The sequence below is a fragment of the Xiphophorus maculatus genome, chromosome 5 (genome assembly GCF_002775205.1).
Source record: "Xiphophorus maculatus strain JP 163 A chromosome 5, X_maculatus-5.0-male, whole genome shotgun sequence".
Classification (NCBI taxonomy): domain Eukaryota; kingdom Metazoa; phylum Chordata; class Actinopteri; order Cyprinodontiformes; family Poeciliidae; genus Xiphophorus; species Xiphophorus maculatus.
Window position 1 is genome coordinate 11,188,213 of NC_036447.1, and position 24,016 is coordinate 11,212,228.

Below are 24,016 nucleotides of genomic sequence, written 5' to 3' on the forward strand. Positions count from 1 at the left end.
GGTTTGTAAAGAACAATTTTCAATTTGGATTTTGGTCTAGATTTTGACTATATCATTCTAACACATAAATGTACTTTAATCTAAGCGATTCTTTATATCTCTCCTAAACATGCATGTTCTGCATCTTTAGGGTAATTGTTCTGCTGAAAGGTGAGCCTCTACCCAGTCTCCAACCTTTTGAAGCTTCTAAGAAGTTTTGTCGCTGAAATGGAGGTGAAGTGTGAAACATTTCTCAAATGAACTCAGTTCTCATACAGCATGATATTTATCTAAAAACCATGAACACTTCAACTTGAAAATTGTGCACTACATCGTGTTGGTCAGGCAAATCAATCCTAATAAAATATATTGAATTTTATTCAATATTGGCTTTTAAGAAGACAATCTGGATGGGTTGCTTGAGGCATAGCAGTAGAGAGCGTGCGACCCATATCCAGATGTTATTAGTCCCTTAAGCAGCTCTTTGGGGTGTGATTCCTGATCTTTGTTGCCTCTCTTCCCAACTTCTCACGCTTTGCTAATTTCATGTTGGCTTTCTGTGAATAAAGATCCTTAATGCCACAAAATCTTAATAAATGCTGTAATTTCCACACACTTTGAAGTCTGCCACTTACACAATGATGCAGCTAATATATGGATGTTTACAGGCCAAAGAGCTTTAACAACAACGAGCAACAATGAAAGAGAGACAGAAGACATATGAAGTAATTCCGAGTAATTCACTGAAGAAGACGACTTTATTGGTTTAAGCAAAAATGAAGGAAAATGAAGACAGCAATAACTGATTTTTCCTGGTAGGCTACTGTATTTTTGTTTTTTACAGCCATGTTCCAGGCCCTGTTTGGAAAAAGCATTTACGGTACACATTTGTGTAAGTCAGCAGTACTTATTTCACTAAAAGTTAAAAAAAGTCTTTCTGTGGACCATCTTTTGTGTAAATATCTTATGTCAAAATATGGACACCTGTAGCTTATTCACAAATGCAGCTTATATAAACAATTGTGTTTTTCTCTTTAAGTGAGTGGCATTCAGGTGCACTCAATTGTCTGGAAATTACAGTACGCTTGCAAGGAATTGTAGCTTTCTCTCTTGTTTTGGTTGCTAGATAGAAACTATTAATACAAGCAGATATGGATGACCCCGAGTATAAGTAGCATTAATTAAAGTAAATAATTTCCTATATGTATTGACTAATTAGTTGACTTCTGAAGGCAATTGTTTTTACTGGACGTCAATTAGGGGTATAAGATTAAGTAAAAGAATATTCAAACAATATGTAATTCTCCTTCCACTTCACAGTTTAGCGCTACTTAATGTTGGTCTACCAAATCAAATCTTAACAAAATAAATTGAAATAGTTATATTGAGGCAAAATATAAGAGTTCACAGGTAATGACTACTTTTTCAAGGCACTGCAACAGCTTGCAATAACAAATTCATATGGAGTAAAATTGTACACTGCAGAGACTATAAGCAACACATGCATGCATGCAGGGCATCATTATCAGACTCTGCAGCATCCCTCAGGACCTGATGTGGTGGGCTGCACTGAATACTGCTTGAAAGGTATTACACTTAACCTAATCCGACAGCCATGTCTGTTAAGGAGCCCATTTCTATTCAGTGGGCGGTCAGTCACAGGTAAGAATGGCACTTGTGTACTGGAAAACTCTGTAATCAAGACATCATGTATCAAATCATACACACATTGGGTTTTAATGAACTGAACATCGTCAATGAATGCATACTATGACGTGACAACCTCCATATTGTACGGATATCCCCTAAGGAGGTGCACCACTGGCTGACTGATGTCTTACATTTCTGGTTAGTATCCCTACTCCAAAATATCATCTATAATTCATAATTGTATTGGACTTTATTTATTCGAGGGGCCACAAAACTGCCTCGGCTCGGTAACTGCCTCAAGTGTTTCATATTTTATTTTCGCTGACAGACAACAGCCTTGGTTCACATTAAAGTGCCAGTTTGGAAATGCAGAAGTGACCCATCCGATATTTTCCAATCGCAGCCACAGTTCCAACCCCAAATTGGAACTTGCTCATAGTTGTCATATGTTTTAGTGTATTTTGTAAATACCCACTGACTAGTATTTAGTGCTTGATTCAAATCGAGCTTTATGGTTTAAAACCAACACCCTTTGCACTGAAAAGCCTCAAAACATCTGTTCTGTACTGGTGAATGAGCCAATGAATATCCAGAGACACAGCAGTTTAAATTGACTTCAATCAGAAGTCTTAAATGTGACCTATTATGCTTCCTTGAACAGGTTAGGATAGATCTATGGACTATACAAAACATGTTCAACATCATTCTTAGAAAAAAAGATTTTACTCTGCTCATTTCTGCCTATGGTGAGCTCTTTTCAACCGTATGTCTTTGAAAATAAGACGTAGAGCCTCCTGCACAAATGCAGCAAGAGGTTTCTGGATGGTAAGTCAACAACAAAACGCTTGTCTCTTCCAGCAGCCATTGTAAGGTGCATAGAGCGCCAAAACCGAACGTACTGGAGTTCCACTTGGGTTGCTAGGCAATGGACGGAGCTCCTCTGGAGTTGCCAGGTAATGACGCAGCATCCTTCACTTATGACTTAATAGGGGAGTTTTTGAAACAGCTCATTTTCCAGATACCAAAAAACATGAACTAATTGCCAGAAACAGATGGGTAGTACTTTAATGACCACAGACTGTTTTTAGAACCAAATGGAAGTACAAAAACGTGTAAAGTGAGAATTTTGCATCGTAGGTTCCCTTTTATGTGTGTCAGGCGCAGAGGGTGTCACATTGTGGGTATCTATACAGTTCCTATCAGGTTAATATTACATAATGCATGCAATATTATATGTCAGCTGTAAACTGTGCCTCTGAGGAGGGATGTAAACTTCTGGGAATTTTTGATGATGGAAACATTCTGTGTATAGGAGCTGGAATTAACGAGAATCTTTGGATATAAACAAGAATACATCTGAAATTACTAAAGGTTAGCACACAGCAGGGAATTTAAATGTAGTTGGCCCAACAACCAGATTTAATGCATGCACACTTCCGTGTTTTTAAAGATGTTCCTCAATCAAAAACACACAGCACACTGCTTCCTGCACAAGTATTGAGGTCATGCCCCCTACAGGCACCGTATATTCCTCCATCACATCCACAGATTATTTCTACTGAGGCTAGATTCCTGAGCCCAGAGCAACAAATTACTGAATCTTCACCTCTGAGTCTGTAAACCACATGAAATGGGATACATTTAGATGACATAATTGAGTAGGTACATACATTTTATTTAGGTTATTAATGTTCAACTAGTAAATATTAGAAAGAATTTTGGATAAACAACAATATTTTTTATATTTGTGGTTGGATGTGATACTACCCCTAATTTCCAGTTATTTCAAATACATTATCAATAATTACCATAGTTTTGATAGAAAGTTTCTATTCCTATTTGGGCTAACTTAAGCCTAATCTTGGGAAGCTTCTGGGATGTTTCCAGTAATTTACCAAGTATTTTTCAACCCTCTGCAATCCTGTATGTCTATAATATTGCATTATTTAGGTGTTAAACACAATTACACTATCATTTACAGTACTGAAAGCCATATATTTCTTAAGGAAAATATATTTTCCTGACAGCTTATTGTTTAGGTATTATTTGCTATTAAGACCCTTTTACTCTTTACATTTAGGGTTAAATTCATTGGTCATTTTAACTCAAGATTAAACTCACCTGCTTAACTACATTTTCAATTTCAGCTTGTCTTATTTTTTAATGTTCAGACTTTTTTTCAACTTAATTCAAGTGGGTTTTTTGCTAATCTGTTTTTGCCTAATTCCTTGAGTTCCCCAGGTGTTTTTCCTGCTTGAACTTAAAATACTTCCACACTCAGACTCACATTTGCATTTCCTTCAGTCTTTTTATCACAATTCTAATAAAATTTTAAAGTCTCCTCATATTTTTGAAAATTTTTGCAGTAAAGTCTTAATTCTGTAAGGGCAACTCCTTCACTTTTTTTTACATTTTCCATGCACATTATACAAGACCTATGCATTTATTAGAATTTATGTAGTTTCAGTTTCAATGATTTGGACAACAGCGAAACAATCCATTTACTTAAGTCAGTAAACATAAGGCAACAGAGTGTCAGCCTCATCTGCTACCTTTCTGCGGGGACACCAATATATCACAGCACACAGGACCAAGGCTGCCTACACTCACTGGAATATTAATGTGGAACATGGGTTAAGCACAGAGCGAAAGTGGGATAAGCACTTTGTGTCTGCGGTTTCCAACTGATAAGTCCTCCAGCTACAATCCAGTACAGATTTGTCACAGTTCAAAAGGAGCTCTTGTCACATGGCAGAGGCAGCAGCAGTGAGTCCACGGTTGGTCAGTGTTTGTAACTCATTGTGGGCTATTTTTTGAAGCACCTCCACATTTTATAAAGGTGTGAGCTGAATAGAAATCAGAGAAAATGATCAGCTTGATCAGTGCGGTCTGGTGACTGCCTGATTGGAAAGGTCTAGTCTAGACCCAAAGTGAGTTATTCTCATAAGTCAGAGGAAACAAATACATTTAAGAAGATGTTTATATTTTCATGACATGTGGAGACATGAGTGGTTCTTTCAGACCGTGAGAGAGGAAGAGAGAATAAGACGTTCAGCAGATAACAAGAAAGCAGAACCTGTTGGGAGCCTTTTGGAAATCTAAGTTGTGATACAGTTAGGGGTGGGCAATAGGGACTTAAGAGTTTTGTTGTCATACTTTACAGTTGTGATAACAATAATAGTGATGACAAAATCAACTATTTAATTATTTTAGGTCTTCAAAAACATTTCTATTTGAAACGAGTTTCATCAGGATGCTACTTACTTTAAAAAAAAGTGACTTTTATCACTAAACTGCACAGAGAATTTATTTAATCATATTTTGAATTTACTATTTATTGATATTCTTGTGGAAAGAACAGTCGAGAGAATAGTAAAAATAACATTTCAGTTTGGGTTTTTTTAAACTAAAGTTTATTGTGACAATAAAAAAAATTCTGATCATAAAAACAAATTTTTCACAATAAACACTACAATAAATGCCCGACCCTGGATACGGTACGACATTTTATAGATAATAAACACTGAAGTAGCCATTTCAGTAATGCTTATCCAGTTTATGGCTATCACAACATGCCAAAGATTATATACAAAGTCAACTCTGTGTGGTTTTTGGTTTGAACACTCAAAGTTTTTTGTTGTTTTTTTTAATTGAGATTAGAACTTGGTGGCAAAATTTTGACTAGTGCATCTCTACTAACAAATCCTGCCAGCTTACTAATAAGAAAGTCAATGCATTAGTTGTACATTATTGCCATTGTGCAAAGGTATATTAATGATCTAAATGTTGGTGCTATTTCAGAATGTTTTGTGACTTTTTTGTCTTCTTTTGCTCCCAAATGTCAAACCAATTCAGGGGGTATAATCAGTACCAAAATAACTGCAATAATTTGAACTAACGCTATTAATATTAAACTGTCAGTCAGTGCTGCGAGTCACACCGTTGTGTTCAGACAGGTAATCAGACATCCTGCGGTGATAATAACTCCCCTGCAGGAGTGGTGGAAACCAGCATAACTTTTATTTATACTTTGTCTAATTATTCAAGTCATGCTTACAAATATCAGTTTCAGGTGAACTTTAGCTGCTAAATACATGGCCTCTCTCTGAGTCATGATTATACGACACTGTGCAAACTGTGAGTTTTTGCACACTTTCGCAGCCACCGGCTGATTTTTATTAAAGACTTTTTTTCCACCATCAACAAATCCCTGGAGACAGTATTAGTCCATTATTGTTCATCTCTTTCTCACCTTCATACCAGTGTGTTGGCAGCCCCTGTTCTTCATGTGTTTCTCACTAAGTCAAACACTCATTAAACATGTAAATGTCCCAAATGATGACAAAAAGACAAAATAATGTCCCCTGCACAATCTGCTTTTGCTTGTTGTTGTTTTTGTTTTTTTTTTCAAATCTTGTTTATTTGGGGAAGAGGTTTTTTTTTTTTTCCAGATGGAAATTAGGATTTTTTTTTTTTTTTTGCTCTACTGGATTACTTTTTTTTTTACCATAATAAAGGAACCTATTTCTAGTAGCACTTTCTGGGGACACTATTTACACAGAAGTAGAATTAGTCAATGAGACGCATACAGGTCAGGAAGAGCTAGACAAGTATTCAACCTGACATCACATGGATGCAAACACATAACACACGTTACACATGTAACGTGCCTAGAAAAAGTATTCATCCCCTTGGACGTTTCACTCTTTTTATTGCTTTTGCAAATCAATTCTGATCAAAGGAGAACATTTATTTTCCAGCAAGACACAGATCCAAAGCATGAAAGAAAAGGTTTGAAGACAACAATGTTGATATTATGGAGTGGTCTAGTCAAAGAGACTTATCCACGCAGTCCCTATCTGTGTGAATAGACTGACACACTGATTGTGTCAATCTGTGTGTGCATTTACTTAATACTGACCCGAAGGGAGTGAATATTTATACAATTACTCTATTAGCTAATTTTATTTCATTGTCCTTCTTTTATTGAAATCAGTTTTCACTTTTGCAATAAAGATTTTTTGTCAATGTATTAGTCAAAAAAGCCAAATTTTGTTGACTTGTGAAAGCGACAAAACAGGACAAAAATCCAAGGAACTGAATAGTTTTTGTAGGCATGGAAGGTGTCCTTTCATGGATTAAGCAGCACCTTTACAGAATCGGTCGCAGTAAGAAAAAAAATCACCACTTTACTGAAGTGCCTCTTGGATATTTCATTAAGTGCAGTTTAGTCTGGTCAAGATCCCCCTCTCTACTATTTGTGCATATAATGATGTCAAAGAGAGGCTTCCTTAAGATAATGCTATATTGTCTCTTCGTGGCAGGCCACGAAACTGACTGAGCGTGCTCAGGCATACAGATGGCCGCAGGAGTGCAATGCATACATATATGCACAAGTAAAAGCTCCACGGCGAAAAGGCCAGGAATGAAGAAAAATACTTGGACAAAGAAAAAGCCAATTGCCCCCCAGGGTCTTCATTATTTCACAGAAGTCCTGTATTCCACTGAAATTTAATTTCATTCCCTGGACTTAATTCAGCAGCAATATAACATGTTCCTCTGTACAGATATGCTGCAATTGACTGAACTTTAACAGTCCTGGAGAGCCACTGTTCCTACATTTAATGTTTTTGTCCTACCTAATGAAGGGATAGCTAAGAGCAAAACAGAAGAAGAAAACCTAATGTCAGATGACATGCACAGTGTAATGTAAAAGCAAAAATATCACTTGGGTGTTAAACTTTAGAACGTCTAACTGCTTATGTAAATTTTTCTCACTCAGTGACTTCTTCTGCTTTTGAATTGAATATTTCTGTCATCAAGTCAACAAACACTTTCCACGTGTCCCTGAAAAGCTGCCACCTTTAGTAAGATGGTATGTTGTCATGCCAGGGCCAGATCCGGTGTGTGTGTGTGCAACTACACTCTTGGTTCTTCAACAGTGGTAAAATTAATGAGCCACTATTTACCACTTGGGAGATTTGTTATGACAAGCCAATGACCATAGCTAGAGATATGGTAAGATAAGATGATCAGACAAGTAATAAATCCAAAAATGCAAGTCATAAAACCATAACAACATACTAACAGGCTTCACTAACAACAACAGTCTTCCCTGTGTTTCAGAGTAAAGACTCAAATTATCTATTTTTTTGTTTTTGAGAAGTGTTTAAAAGTTAAGACAAAAGAAGCACACATGTACAAGAAATTATTTAAAAAGTCTTCAGCCATTCATGTGTTACATTCAGGCTGTGAATCAGTGAGAGAGAACAAGGCTTCAGTAGGAAACAATAACGCTGAGCGAAGTTGCTCACTTTTAGTTACTAACATTACAAACTGTTAACAGCAAATTAGTAATACAGGTACATCATTGTAAATATCTTGTAAATATTTAGTAATGTAAACTGATATAAGATTTTAAATTTATTAAAAATACAAAACCCCTAGTGCAGCATCGTCGCACAAGAGAGTGACCTCACCTCAGTGCTTCTAATAAAAAAATAGTAAATGGTCATTCATGGAAAGTGGGAAGGTAAGAGGTTTATAGAGAGGAATTTGCTTTATGTTGTTATAAGAAAATAAAAAAGAAAGCAAAAGTTGTGGTTAGTAAAAGATAAATATTTGATGTTATATGCAACATTCCAACATTTTCCTGTTTAATATTTACATTTCTCTTAGACTTTGTTGAAAGGTGTTGCACCAGTGACATTTTTTGCCAATTAATAGCTGAAAAGCAAAATATCCTTAATGGGAGTTTTTTTTTTTTTTTTTTACAGAATTTCAATCAGGTGAATGAGGAGGTTTTGGTAGAACATGTCTGCTACAAGAGTTTTGTGTGATGATCTGCCTTTTGACTTTTATCAAAGCATACTGTAGGTATGTTTGGATGTTACACCTCTTTAAAGTCTGACCTGGCTAAATTTTGACAAGAGCAAGAGGTACTACTATGATCTAATGTTAGTAATGATGAAGACATTCTTAACTGATGAAGGAAAGGATCATTTTTGTGAGTGGGAAGTAGCAGGAGTAATAATCCCCTACAGTATTTGCCTCTGAAGTAGACCCACACAGGGTACAGTTGGTTTCATTCCAGGTTTCTTTTCCTTTCTTCCCTTTTTTATACATAAAAGAGCATTGTGCTGTTAGTCCCTTTAATATAGTGTATTACCCTGAGCACAGTCCATAAAAAGCCCGTCCCAGCATGTTTTCAGTCACTGCTGAAAATGTATTTCCCTCCAGGGTTTCTTTCAAACCTCTTTCTGAAAATCTGAAACATGAAAGTGAAGTTTTCTATCTCCACAGTCCAGGTAATTTTAGTCTTTACTACTTTTCCAGCTGTACAAAAAATTATTCACCTCTTACAGCTCTCCTGAGGTTTCCATAACAAGTTTATTGCACCGTAGATTCACGAGTACAGAGAGCTACTGTTCGGTTCAGTCGATTTTATAATCCCCAATATTTATACCAGAGGCTATTTGTTGGCCCAAACTTTCTGATTCTTTTTCCTGCAGCTGCGGTGTTTCCTGGAAAGCTAAAGCATCTCTCTGTTGTTTTCATGCTATCATAGAAAACAATAAAACTTCACATAAACAACATGTTTGTACCTAAATGAACCTCAGTGGAAAAAAGGGACTTTTAGAAGCATTTTTGTGGTGGCCTTGGTACAACCAGCAGTTCATAAATGTGTACTTTTATAAATGAAAGGATTTTTTTAAAGGTTTGAAAGAAAGCACAGACTAAGAGGTTCTGTGTGAAGGAATGTATGTAAGAAAACAGCTTTTAGTCTAATTCACAGGTTACTTCCAAACAAAGATTTGCACCCTAAAATCCAGTGCAACATATTTTTTTCTAGCTCATAGTTCCCCCAGATAAATGAGTGCATGTAATAATTTGGAAAGGCCAATATATTCATTTATGGTTAACTGCAGCCAGTCATGTTTTTTAAAAACATTGTTTTCAAGATGCAGCATAAAACATTTACTGAAAACCTATTGTAATTTTATAGCAGAAGACCAAATGAAATGACTTCTTATACAACTGAGTTCACAAAAACAAGGGCACAAAGTCATCAAAAGTATTATTCCAATCGCTCACACCTGGAGAATGTGATGAGATTCCATCAACGATAAATGTGTTGTGTTTATTTTCAGAGTGAGTCATTAAGATGAAGTTAACCGAAAGATGGACAAAGGGAGCTAAAATTACATGTTAGTGGTGTTTGTCAGTCAAAAATAAGACTCAGATTAGGTATCTTAGCAACACGATGTAAAAAGTGTAATCATTCAGGTCACATCAGCTCTCAGCCTGCACTGTGAACATAGAAGCAGCGTCGTGTGGTGCAGCGAGCAAAGCAGGTGCCCATGTAAAGAGGTTAGTCCTTGGTGAAGATGTCCTGGGTTTAAATTTTGGCCTGTGCCATTTACTGCTAGTCTTCTTCTTTCTCTGCCCTCTTTCCTGCCTGAAGAACCGACAAAAGCAAGGTCACTAGTGCCACAGAAAAACTTAACAAAAATATGGCACTGTTGTATTGAGAGTTGCTTGAATAAGTACACGCAGCAGTAATAAAGCTTTTGACTGTGTCAGACAGCGTTTTTTTACTCACCAAACAATTTTAAAAATTACTTGTCCTTAAAAGGTTTAGCTAAAAATTCAGTTCTTGCTTTTTTCAAATATGCACAATGGGAGTATGTCTGCATTTCTTTAAAAACTTCCTACATACAGCTTTCCTTGATGAGATAAAAGAGAGACAAACCTTTTGCAAGAAAGATTTTTCCCTCTTAACCCCAAACCACTTAGAGTGACACTGAAAACCTGGCTCTCCAGCAATTTTAGTCACAAATGCAGTGAAAGTTCAGCTTAAATGACAGGTGAATTACATTTTATCATTATTCAAAAACTGTATGAAATCAGTACTATTATGCTAAAAAAAATTAATAGTGTGTTCTGGTTGGCTGCATCTGTTTCTGTAATCCAGTATGCAAGTACTCAAAGACTGATTTTTTTTCACTGAATCTTAAGAGAAGAAGTAGTGAGCAAATTGATTTTTTTGCATATATGTAGAACATGATCCTCTGCCCCCTGCTGCAATTACATACATGGTTGACTCATTTCCCTCATTTACCAAATGAGGTAAATGACCAACTTTCTCTTGCTTTCTCCACCTTCAAATTTACCACTGAGAAGTCTGCTCGTCTCTGCCTCCCCTGATGAGCCCGCTGCTCTTGGCTTTGTTAAAAATCCTTGACAACTGCACATCTTGGTGTTGTTCCAGCGAGTTGGGTGATTTCCTCATCATCATTTCTGCAGCTGTTTCCTCTGCAAACCCACTTCCAGTCTCCAGTCATGGCTAATTAATTGACAAGTTACCCCCTCAGAGGGATCAGATGTAGACATATTCGCTGACACCTAGAATGGGTTTAGCGAGCCGGTGCCCTGGAGATGTCAAACAGAAACCACCTGCAGTTTGCACAGCTAAAGATCTGTGAGGGAAGTGCATGACAATGGAGAAAAACAATCTGATCTGAATCAATTACGTTCCTAGGAATTATGAAAATAAATCTTAATGCCCTCTTTCTCAGCGTGCTATCATTTGCAAATTCCTATGAATAAATAAACTACATGGCAGAACTTGATTGATTTTGTCCTAAATAAGCTGGATCTGAGGAGATGCATCAAAGCAACCTGTTTTCTCATTCTTTCTTCCTTTTGTTCATCATTTCCTCTGTTTCTGAAATTGATCAATGCACCATCCATTCTGAGCAAAGTCAACTATGCCTCTGTTCTTTGTGTTTCTTTCAAAGACAGTATTATCAAAAGTAACTTTTTCAGCTATCAAACCCTCCATCACTCCTTCTCATCTCCAACACCTTGCCCCTTTTCACAGCTCGCAGTTCTTGCCTTTAATCCTGTCAGTCTCTTCCATCTGTGGCAAAATTATACGCAAGAAACCCCTCTCAGTCTCCCTTTCGCCTGTCAGTGAAGGCGCTTCAAACAACCTCCCTTTGGCATAAAATAAAAAGTGTCAGTTTCAGATAAAAACCCAGCATGTGTTGTTCTGCTCGTACTATTGCATGCAGGATAAAAGGTCCATCTGGGGCTGAATTTCTGATTCTTGAAATATAAAATTCACAATGAAATACAGAATTAAAAAATGCAGCGAAATCAGCCACCTGCATTGAAATGAATGCAAGGGGAGCCTGCACAAACATAGCAGCTTATAACTGGTTCAGTGACAGAAGGAGAAGCTCGGCGTTGTAGGTTGAGGTGGCATCACAGAGCTGAGCTCCCTTTTCTCTATTCTTAGCTGCTCCTCCTGCTCTCACAGTCACACATCACAAGGTACTGAAGAGGAGAGGAAGATGAGGCATCTTTGGATTCTGGATTCAGTAAGTAAGGATGGTATGTTTATTCACTTCGCAGTTCATCAGGAGTCCTATTTTTCCTGTTACATCAACGCTATCCAGAAATATGTGTTTTTCCATATATTTTGAATGAGTGCAAAGGTAAAAGTTTATTATACACAAACCAAACAAATAAGAGATCCGAGCAAGACAGAGAGACAACTGACCTCAATCTAACAAACAAAAAGTTGAAATACCGTATTTCCCGGACTACGTATAGAGCGCACCTTACTATAAGCCGCACCTACAAATAAAAACAAAACAAAACAAATGGAAACGTACATATATAAGTGGCCCCAGGCTATAAGCCGCTGGTCCCTCCGCCGCTCTCGGTTTTCCACAAGAACCGCAGCCCTTAATAAATCTGCTGGATTTATTGGGACACAGCCCTCTGTCTCCAACGCCGAAGCATAGAGTCGTTCACGCTGAGTTTACGTGCAGCGGCTCTATTTCCATCCTGTACTGCCAGATCGATAGCCCTCAATTTAAAAGCGGCATCTTTTTCTTTGTGTGGTTTCCATGATGAGGGGGTATGAGTTTCTCCGTCGTGCCTGCTGCTAGCATGTGCTTGTTCTAAATGAAAATTAGCACTTTCTTCTTTGATTTCCAATTTTAACTTCTAATGATTCACTTCCTGCTAAAGAGCCCCCTGGTGGTTGAAGAAACATCCACACAAAAGCCGCACCGGGCTATAAACCGCATGGTTCAAAGCGTGTTAAAAAAGTAGAGAAAGTAGTCCGAAAATACGGCATTACCACAAAAAATAAAACAACAAATAAACAAAAAACACAAAGCAGCTTAAATTTTACATAAATAGCACAATGCACAAATAGTCAAATTATTGAACTTTGTGAAAAATGCTGAGATAATTTTTATGCCAAACTTTAACTGGTATGAAGGGCATAAAATTTGTAGTTTGCCATATAAAAAGGAAAAATTTGTAGTTTGCCATATAAAGAGCTGATTTTGCAGTGATGTCACGCCTAATTGTTTTATTTTTTTTTTCCTTTTGTACCAATCTTGATCGTGTGGGGATAGAAGTTGGATGCTCTGTGTGCTGGCCCCTTCAATCAATATGGATATTTTGCAAAATATACAAAAGTAAACAGGATTTTTAGTGAGTTATTTAAAAACATTTCCAAAGTGGACATCCTACAATGCTTGTTGTATTTTCATACGGATTGTATAGAGTCAGGAAAAAAAGGACAAGCGTCAATTGTTTTAGGAGAGCATACAGCCATGCGTGCAGCGACGTGCACACATGTCATGTTTGATTTGAAATGAAGGACAACAGAAAACATTTCTTTAAAAAACATCCAGAGTTGTGTACCTGGAGCCACTTTTTATGCGTATCCACAACTATTAGCTGAATTAATCAAAAGGTAGGTCAGGCTGCTGTTTGTTGGAGCTGTTCCAAACACTCATCATGCGTTAGCAAGTGAATCCTCCTTCATCAGCACAGACAGAACATCTAAACGATATAGCATGAGCTATTCTTACAATAGGTTCATAGCTGCGATTTCTGAAAAGCACTTGGGCAAGGATGTGGTATAAATATATGTATATATATAATGTTTTTCATTTATGACTTTCATCCAGAAGACATTTTTGTCAAGTCCAAAAGAATTTGTCACCGCCAACATTGCTGGACATAAAACTGTGAATGCTACAATTTAAAAAGCTTAGCAAGCCATTGGTGGAGCTTTATCCACTGTGGTATATTTTTGTGCACCATTGAAATGCAGGGTAGATTCGATACAGTGTGGTGCAGCAGATTCAGATTTAAAACAGGTTTTTTTTCAACCAAGAAGTTTGCTTTTTTTGATGATAAAATAAGTATCTCTTTAAAAAAAATAATTTAAATAATTTTTTTTTAAGTATCTGCTTTTATCTACATTTTATTAAATATATCAACGATTTATACACTTTTTCGAATTAAAGTTAAAATCTTGAGTGGCATTACACCAGTCAAACCCTAGTTTCCACTGGTGTTTTGATGATTTTTCTTTGATGAGCTCCAATTTTTTTGAGGTTGGATGGCCTTCTCGCCATCACCCTAATCTTTAGATTCTGGTTGAGACACTCCAAAAGGTTAATGTTCTTTGAATTTGAAGTTAAATTTGTCAAGGTAATTGATCATTTTGGGTTTAACTTCAAAAGAAATCTGGGACAAATGGCTGCATAGAGATGTAGCCCAAAGTATGATGACACATTGGTGTAAAACAGCGAATATGAGACATGCAGGATAAAAGAACTTCAGAAAGTGATGTAAAATGATGCTGCACATCTGCAAGTAGCACAAACAAAATAAGCTTATACGTGTCTACATAATTTGCTGTTGGTTGGTTAGTGTTTTCTTTCTCTCTGTCTCTGCATCCTTGTCTTCAAAAGGACAAATAGGAGATCCAGGGGACTACAGTTTCATAATACAACTGTCTGAGGAAACAATCATTTAATAAAATTAACACTCCCTCATAATTAGCTCCTCATTCCAGTGAGGATTCTTCAAAGGAAGACAACCAGGTGTACTCAGCATCTTTTTGCTTTAGGGTAATGATGGGAAATAAAAGCTACCCATTACAGAAGGACACAAACATATTCAGGCTTCCTCTTTCCCCCCGACTACATCAGCTCACACTGATGCTTAGTTGCTGTCAGGTTAACAATTACCAGCCAAATCTTTTCATTCTTCTCATGGTCAAAAAATATGTAGTACAACTCAACATTAAGGTTGTAGTTACCTACAACAATGAATACCATACTGAGTTATCCAACATAGTCAGTCTAGATCACAATTCATCAGATTGTGTACACAGCCAGGACCCAAAGTAACAGTCTTCGCTCAGCCTTCGTAGTCTGTCACATTATTGGAGGGGAATCTTAGCCTCCTCTTCTTTTCAAAGTTGCTTCAGGTCACTGAGACTTTCAGCAGGACCTCGATTCTCTTTCTTTTCAGACTTTCTTTTGTAAACTGCGCTGCTGTGCTTGCTCTTATTGCTCTGTTGGTCACTTGTCAGGCAGACTCTTGACTCCAAAACACGTTTTGCTCAGAGGTGAGAATATGTTCAACTCAGCGACTGCACAATCCAAAGACCCCGCAGCTCTAAAACAAGCCCAGATCATCACACCTCCACCCATGTGCTTAAGTAGTGGCATGTTTGAGCAGATGGTGAAGGTCATCTCTAATCCTCTTTCTTTTCTTTTTGTTTGCCTGTTAGCAGTTTTTTAAAATCATTATGTGATCTTAACATATGAGGTTTTAAAGATGTCATCTGCTAAGTGGAGCAGGTCTGATTAGTAATGCCCGGTTCTTACCTAGCCGGTACATTTCCATGACAGTCTGAGGCACGAGTCTTAGTCTCCCTCCATAATTTTGGCCTAATTTTTGTTCAAATATTAATGACAGTGTAATTTGTCATGTTTTGTTCATTTTAGGTTCTTTTAAAACTATTTTTGGCACTTGATAGGGATCTGGTCTTTTATTATTTATTTATGCAATGAAATGTAAAACCCCAGAAAGGAAAGGGTGTATTTTTATAGTTTTCCATATACACAGAACATATTAGCTGCAGATAAACATTATCCCATTTGACAGGCTCTGAAAAGAACATAAGATGACTCATTTCACCATATCGCTTATTATTTCCACATCTCTATAGAGCACTGTTTATGGTTTTTGCACCACTGAACACTGAATATACATTTTCCCCTTTGTTATGAAGAGTTTATGCCCTGCTGTTACTCTATTGAAACATGTATCTCTTTGAAATATTTTATGTATTCTTCTCACTGACATACTCAGTCGCATCAGGAAAAGGGTTTTCTTCCATCGTCCTGATATTTCGCACTAATGCATAAGCATGAAAGCCCTCAAATGTGTGCTTATTGACCGCATTGTTGCACATTATTCAATAATTCTGCAGATATAAACACAGATCTCAAACAACAAAAATGTAGACCCTTCCAATCAAATGCTAAAACCCTTATTGGGTGTAGCAGTCCAGACCAATTATATAACTATGTGAAGACTTGATAATTGATGTTTGCAGAAGTGCTCCATCCGATCTCACAGAGTTGTCAGTCTCTGTGCAGAGACATACCTCAGCACACCTGCAGCTGTAATTGCAGTAATAGGTGGTTCTACTAACCACTCAACAGGGTTGAATACAAATGCATTCCATACTTTGTCACATTTTGATTCATAAAATATTTCTAGTCGTTTCACTTCCACTTGACAATCCTGCATGACTGTGTCTTTCACATAAAACCTTAATAAAATATATTGAGATTATGGTTGCAACATGACAAAGTGTAATAGCAACATAAAACATGAGGTGGATGTAGTGTTGCTGTATGCACAGTGTGGTTCCTACTCCTGATATGAAATATGAAAAGTCAAGTGACGGAGGGAGAAAGACGTTTCCATTTAGCGATGTGCCATTTCAGTAAAAACTCAGACATGCATGGATGGCAGAAAGACATTTTTGAAGCATTGTGTAACTCCACACTCTGCAGTCTCCCTCTCCGACTGGCTCTGAGTAAACAATAAACACCAGGCTGCTCAGCACCTGTAATCCTCCAACGACTCAATCAACATTTGTAAAGCTGCTCACACGAGGCTCACATCCAAGACTGACTCGACCGGCTGTCGGTGAGTTCCAGCCTCACCGCCATCATCTCCACGTCCTTTTCTTTGTGGCAATACGCCGATGCCTCCCTGTTCTTGGATCACCAATCAAAGCAGGGGGCCGTGCTCCCTTTGGTTTCAGGAGAGTCAGAGCTATGGACCCATCCCCAACATTAAAAACATGCAGCATCACGACGCAGCAACAACACACCCCTCCCAGGCCTTGTTGCTTATTCACTCAGAGATACATGTGTCTACAAAGCTGACTCCTTCATCCACTGTCAGCGAAGCTCCCTCGGGATTTGCCGCCTGCGCCTCGGTTTTTGCCTGTCTGTCTTCTTCACCTTAACCCCTTACTTGCTCTCATCGTTTTCTCTTTAAAATAATAAAATACAATAAAAAATCTGCCAAACCAGCCCTTAATTTCCAACTTTGCCAGATTAGAAAATTAAGGTTTGCATTTGGGAACTGTCACTTTCTGTGCCTCATATGTTAATAAGTGAGCATAATACAATAAGCCTGTTCTCCGTTGAAGCTGTTGCCTTGTGCGGGAGGGACACGCCAGCTGTCACACCTCCTCTAAGTCACACTCCAACAAAGACACCCGAATTAGACGGTTACGTCAGATCTTGTGTTTTGATGAACGCTCGGTGTAGACTTGTGCGAAAAAACTTGTCTTTACCCCTGAAGGCAGAAAAAAAACAAAACTATCCAGCCAACAGTCTAATCCGCGGTGCCATCAAGAGACAAATCCTGGAGCTGCTCCATTGGCAGGAGCCGGACACTGTGACAGAATGAAGGATTTTGCTCATTTTCTGTTTCAAGACTGTTTGCGCACACAAGAGAAAAGATCAAACACATATTCAACTATTTGAAAGCAATGTGTGCTCATAGATGTTAGCAAAGGTCCTGTTTATCAGAGGATTTTACTGGCTGACTTTCTGCAAGCACTTTCACCACAAATTGAAAACCTACAACGCCTTGCAGAAGAATTCATACTTGTTGACTTTGACTGGACCACCTTAAAACATGAATACACTTTGATCTAAACCAATCAAATCAAAGCTCTGGTTCTATTTTTAAGGTCGAAGTCCTGCTGTAAACCTCCACCTCGGTCTTCTAACAGGTTTTCCTGTAGGATTGTGCTGGATTTTTCTCTACCTGTCTTCAGATCAACACTTTCCAGCGTCTTCACCCTCTCTAAACAAAAGCTTTCCTACATTATGATGCTGCGATCAACGGGTTTCACAACAGGAATGGCATGATCCACCATGGCTTTTGGCAACCAGGGCCTCTGGTTTTCTCTCAACAACTGATATTCATTCATCTGAGCTGTGGCTCTTCAAGAGTTACAATGACGCCCCATGTCTGCTTCCCTGGTCAAAGCCTGTGCTTTGTGGCAGTGCTTTGTGAGTCCAAGCGTTTAGGCACCCTTCATTGGCTGCCACCAGATATCCAAGGATGACAAAAGCATGCATGGATGAGTCAAAACAAAACTCTAGGCATGTTTTTGATGAATGAATGACATTATAACATGATACAAAGCTAAAAAAAAAAAAAAGTTGATTTTGCATAATACCTCCCTCCCCCTTTAAAGAGTACTAAAGTAAAGGGGAATGAAAATGTATGCCGCACTCTTCAGATTTTAATTGTGAAAGTGTATAATATCAGTTTCCGTCACTGATATCAATGCACTATTTGTTCTGGTTCATCATATAAAATCCCAATGAAATGTATGAAGATTTTTTTTCATCTGTAAGCAGCAGCCAAAACGCTCTCCAAGAAATAAGCTGCAGCTTCCCTGTAATATTGCATTACACTGATACTGTTGTCTAGACCGGTTCTCCCTTGTGGCCCCCCAGAACTCTTGTTTCTGATGGGCTTATTGAAGCCAGTGCCTTGTTATCCCCTATCGCAACGTAACTCTGGCTAACAATGTACCAGGAGAAAGCTTGTGCAAGGAGAAAAAAAAGGCTGTTTTTATTTTATGCTTCCACACTAAATGTGTTTTTCTGTCATCCTCTCACATTTCTCTCTTCTGTTATTTGCTTCACATGTGCTTTTTGTTCTCTTTTAAAAACTGGATGAAGGCATATATAAAGTTTCTTTGTCAAGTGTGACAGCTGTAGTTTAAACACAAACCCCACCTGCAACTTGAGCCAATCACATCAGTGAAAGCCTGCACAGAATTCAGCCATGTTTTCATCCAAGCCTGTTTTTTTCATGATGCATTGTTGTGAACTGATTGCTTTCACAAAACAACACAGCTCATTGCACAGAGGCTTGTTTCATTGAGTACAACTACAAGGCCAACCAACAAATCATACAGCAGACTCTTGAGGCTATTGTTTCCTGTATGCACCATGTGTTCCCACAATGGGAAATAGTATTGTTAGAGTCCTCATTATTATTTTGTTTCAATTTGAGTAAAATAATCTAAAATTAGCATGAAAAAGATTTAAAAGTTACTGCTTTTAGAATATTTGACAACAAAGGGAACAAAACACTTACAGATGTGTATATCAATGGCCACATCAGACCACTACAGTAGATTCCCCGCATATTTGTGGTTCATTGTTTCCTGATTTTTCCGCAGGACATAGCTCCAAATTATTCACTTAAAAAGCCACCTATTTGCAGAATTTTTTATAGAGCACATGTAAAATATTTGAAAGAAAATACAACTTAGGAAGCTGAAATAACTAAGCTGCTTGACTTGCTATTGGCTGGCACGTACAAAGCAGCCGATCCAGGAGTGTCGTTCATTTTCCTTGCTATTGATTGGCTGTATCTTCAAGAATGGAGATATGGAAGTCTGTAGTTCTGCAGTAGGTCAAAGATTATTTTTACTGAGTGTAAAGTACATTTGGTGTTTGAATTATTAAAATAGGCAGTTATTATTCAGATATTAGTAATGTTTCAGAAAACATACCAAGCTTTCCGCTGGTGTCTGCTTATTAACTGTGTCTAAATAATACGTCTTTTAAGATTTTGTGCTCTTATAAAATAATTCTTAATAAACTGGTGCAACGAATCTGACAAGAAGGAAAGCTTGATAAAGAGGGAAGTTTAAGTAACCGCTTAGACACACATCCAACCTATACACAAAAGCCTGCGGCCTACCTTGAACATTGCCAGCCTGGATCTCCTCTCTGCTCTTCAGAACGGGCATGATGGAGTGGCCTGCGATGTGAACCCTCCTCTCATAGCCTCAGATGAAGGGATTTAGATGTAGACAGATAAATTTGCGCACAGAAGACAGAAGTCTGGTGGACACAGGAGTGAACTTGGGTTGGGTGAAGGTGGAAGGGCGAGGGGCTTCTGAACTATTAGAGGGAAGGAGGATGGTGTGTGTCAGAAATGAGTTCCAGACTGACTGATCTCTTTTTTTTCCAAGATTTCAGAAGTCTTAGAAACTGACAATTAACCTAAAATGTCTGTACAGGTGAGCAGATTTGAAGTGACTAGATCATAAGACATAGGAATGGATGAGCTGAAGTCTTTTCATTGGTCTCTCTCCCTCCAACCGCCGTTCCCTTCCCACCAAAGATGGTGATTGAGCTGAAGCCTCCCTCCAGAAGTCTGCTGGAGTGTGAGCGCTGTTGCTGTGGAGATGAGGAGCACTGTGTCTATATGTACTCCTCTTCGTCGCTCTCCCCTTCTTTCTTCTTTGGCGTTCTGTCACTTCTGTGGTTCTGCTTAATTTAGCCAGTCATGATCAGGAGCTTGCCGGCCCGATCTCCTTCTCGATTGTTCTCGATCTGAGCAGAAATAAGAAACGAAGGGCAGAATCAGACAGTAGGTGAACATTGTTCGTGAATATTGAACGTCATTGCTTAAACAAGTCAGCAGCCTCTGAGGTCAAGGATTAATTCAGTCAAGCTGCTGTGGCGACATGCGTCTTTCACTGCAATCTTGGTGTGTTGGATATTGTTGTACCAGCTACTTATTTTCACAGCAAATGCACCCACTGTTGTACTTCTCTGCTAAAATTTTATCTGCTGCTTTTTAAAGCAAAAGTACAGAGCAGAAATTATATGAAAAATTTATGGGGAGAGTTGTGAGAACATTAGTCACAAGAAACTCTAGTTGTACCTACATCAAGGCATCTGATGGATTCCTGGTTGTAGAACAACGTGGGCAACAATTCATCAGCCTCAGCTCAATCGGTCTTCCTAACAACTTTGTAGTCGGGTTATTTCTTGACTGTATGAGCCGATTTCTAATGACGGTGTTGAAAAGGGGTTATGCAATCTATAATTTGCTTTGTTGTTCACTTTTTATTGCAGCAGCGTAATCTCGCACAGAAAAACAGAATGGGAAAACGTGCATATATATTCATACATTTAACAAAATCCCATATTAATAAATAAATGTTTGGCATTAACAAAATCCCTTCAGACACTTTTATTGTCACCTCTGCTGTCAACACAACAACCCCTTTTCACCAATAGCAGCAGCACTTAAGAATTCTTCTACAACGATTCACAAGGTTGGAAGAAACAGCGGCATTCCTCTTTGCACAATCTCTCTAGATTCTCTAGAGTCCATGGTCCTCTCTTATCCTCAGATCACCCCAGAACTTTTTTATAGCATCAAGATCTAAGGACTGAGATGACCAGAGAACTTGACCATTTCTGTGTTGATTTGTCAAAGTTTTTTGTTTGTTCAAGTCCTAATTTAAAGTAAAGTGAAACAAAGAAGGCTTTTCACACATTTTTTACCAGAGCTGTATAAGTGTGGACGATGCTGTAAATCAAGACAGTGTTTGACATATGCTGTGGCTAACAGAGATGTTCCCACATCCATATCTGTTATCTCTTGCTCTAGATTTTTAACCAAAGTTCACCATTTGCTTCAGAGTGAGTACGTACACCAAAAAGGCGCAAGGCAAGATGCCATAATGGCCACTGCTAAGGAAACTGAATGCTAAAATTCAAATACAAATCAAGTGCATCTGTTTTCTTACAGTGGGCTTGTAATTTGTGCTGTACCCTACTGCTTATTATTAACCGGATGGTGCAGTTTTATTCCTGTTTGTTCCTCATCTCTAAACAGTTTCTCTAAAGGCAATAGAGACATCATTCTGTCTGTACAGCAGCAGAGCCAATTACCGGATAAACAAATGCGTGTATCCACATAAATTTTGCCAATCAGCACCCATAAGGGTCACTGTTTTGACACGCCATCTTATATTAGTTCACCGTGCTGCAGATGCACTTGTCATTACTGACAGAGACAAACGTGGGAACCAAAGACCCAGGGCTACATAATTTAATCAAACCTTGGAAAGAGTACAAGTGGAGCAGCATTTCCCACAGTCATGCAGAATTCTTGCAAAAATAAAGCTTCTAAGCGGAAAAGCACAAAGACTACAGCTGGAAGCAGTCATGCAGATACAGTGTGCAGCTTTCCATGCTTACTTTTAAAAACATCAGGGACAGATAAAACATGGACTGTTCAAGGCGAGAGACATTCATGTGAAAAAACGTAAAGAAGCAGACAACCTGGACTCTGAAGGAATGATTCTGTATGATTGCTTGTATTTCTGTAAATGAATATTTGCACAGCTTTTTACTTTACTTGTAAACTGAGATATACAGTTAATTAACTCATCCTCATATATTAGCAAAAGACATTATTGAAAAATTTAGCTGGGCCGGGCCGTGCATTGCAATGGGTTGTGAAATGTTAACTGGTTGTAATTAAATAATGAATGAATGAATGAATGAATGAATGAATGAATGAATGAATGAATGAATGAATGAATTTAATCTCCGTCATGTTTAAATTTTCTCGGCTATTAGAGATCCAAAAACAGAGAAAAAACTTCAGACAGACTAAAAAACTGATGGAAAATTGTTACTTGAAAAATACACAAAAGACAGTTTAGTTATTTGAAATTTTAGTCAAACCTAATTAATTGTCCAATTTAAACCCTTAATGTAAGTGAAACTGCTTTTCTTGATTAATTTGTGTGTGCATCTGTGGATTCTTTGTAAATAACTCGTTAGGTTTCCACTAAAAGCTTCAAATAAAAGGTGAAATATGTCACTTAAATGTAAAATAAGTATTAAAAAAAATAATCTTTTTTTTGAAATGTAAATTTTTGTACATGAGACCTGGAAGCATCTACATTTTTCCAGACTAAATTTTTATTTTTGTAACAAATCCAGACCTGGAAAACAATACAAAAAAAATTCCATATGTTTCCTGACCCTTCAAGACAGCGTGCAGATTCTGTAAGGAGATCAAACAAGATGTCATTTTTACGCGTACATCTTCAGAGGGTTGTTTCGGCATACCAGAATGTGTTCTCTGTAACTTGAGGGGGTTGAATAATATGTAGGTATGCACTAAGCCTTGGGAACATTGTCAGCGGATATCCGATGTGCAGAATTTTAATCCCGTCTGGCAGTGAAATGAATTATTCATCTAGACAGTTTTGTTTATAAATATCCGTCTTTCACTCAGACTCCTTTATAGTCTAATTATCTCTAACTCTCAAGGTGGTATTAATATGATGCATATAGCTTGACTCCTTTTTGCAAACCCTATTTCAATCATGTTTATCTGATTAATCTAGTTGTGGGTAAAACAACGGTTCTGAATAATGCTTTTATAGAAAACCATTTTGTCTGACTAAAGGCTTTTACGTATGCATGTTTTTCTTTCTCATTGCTTATTTTTTCATACAATATCAGCTTTTCCTTTGCAGTGGCACTGTTTGTTTAATCTAGCGCTAGCTCAGAGCATGACAGCATTTCATCATCATTTTGAAAGTTGTCCTGAATCATTTAGAGCATTTGAGCTCAAAAACATTGGAAAATCCTTCACTTCTTGAAGAAATATGGTGTACTGTTTGTACTGCTGTTAATGGATCATTTAAAAATAAATCCATGATAAAGATTCCTGCCTGGCATAAAATTTTAAAGACGCCACGCGGTGGTGTATTGTTTTTTCTACTACAAAGAAAAACACGGCACAGTATGAAAGTTTGGACTTCCACAGCAGGATTTCACAAAACACAATGTTTTTAAAGAAACACACAGAAGAAAACAACCCTGCTCATTCTGCTTTGTGCATACTGGGTTTGATGACGTCACAAAAGGCAACACAATTGAGCTGATTAGCTGGCATGGGGGAGGGGTGTTCTGTGAGGATTAGCTTGGGACTGCAGCTCCAAGTAGGAGCTTTGTGGAAAAAGGCAGTGCAACACTCCAGGTATGTTTTTGGTGAGGGAGCAACATTATAACATGATATAAAACTCAAAAATGTCATATTTATATCATACTCTCACACTCCTTAAGCACCAAATCTCCAAAGCCCCCCATCTCCTTTGGTTGCTTTTCTTTTCAAT

General features: G+C 37.9%; 1 protein-coding gene across 8 annotated transcripts in view; it reads right to left on the reverse strand.

Annotated features, from left to right (window-relative positions):
* LOC102235843 (glutamate receptor ionotropic, NMDA 2B-like) overlaps window positions 1-24,016 on the reverse strand; it is a 120,478-nt gene that overhangs the window by 93,053 nt on the left and 3,409 nt on the right. For 7 of the 8 annotated variants that reach the window (XM_023333956.1, XM_005809074.2, XM_023333955.1 and 4 more), the window contains exon 2: window positions 19,780-20,417. In XM_023333956.1, the coding sequence (XP_023189724.1) occupies window positions 19,780-19,788 (9 nt within the window). In that variant the 5' untranslated portion in view covers window positions 19,789-20,417. The remainder of the gene's footprint in view (window positions 1-19,779; window positions 20,418-24,016) is intronic. The other variant, XM_023333958.1, reaches the window with a different exon arrangement.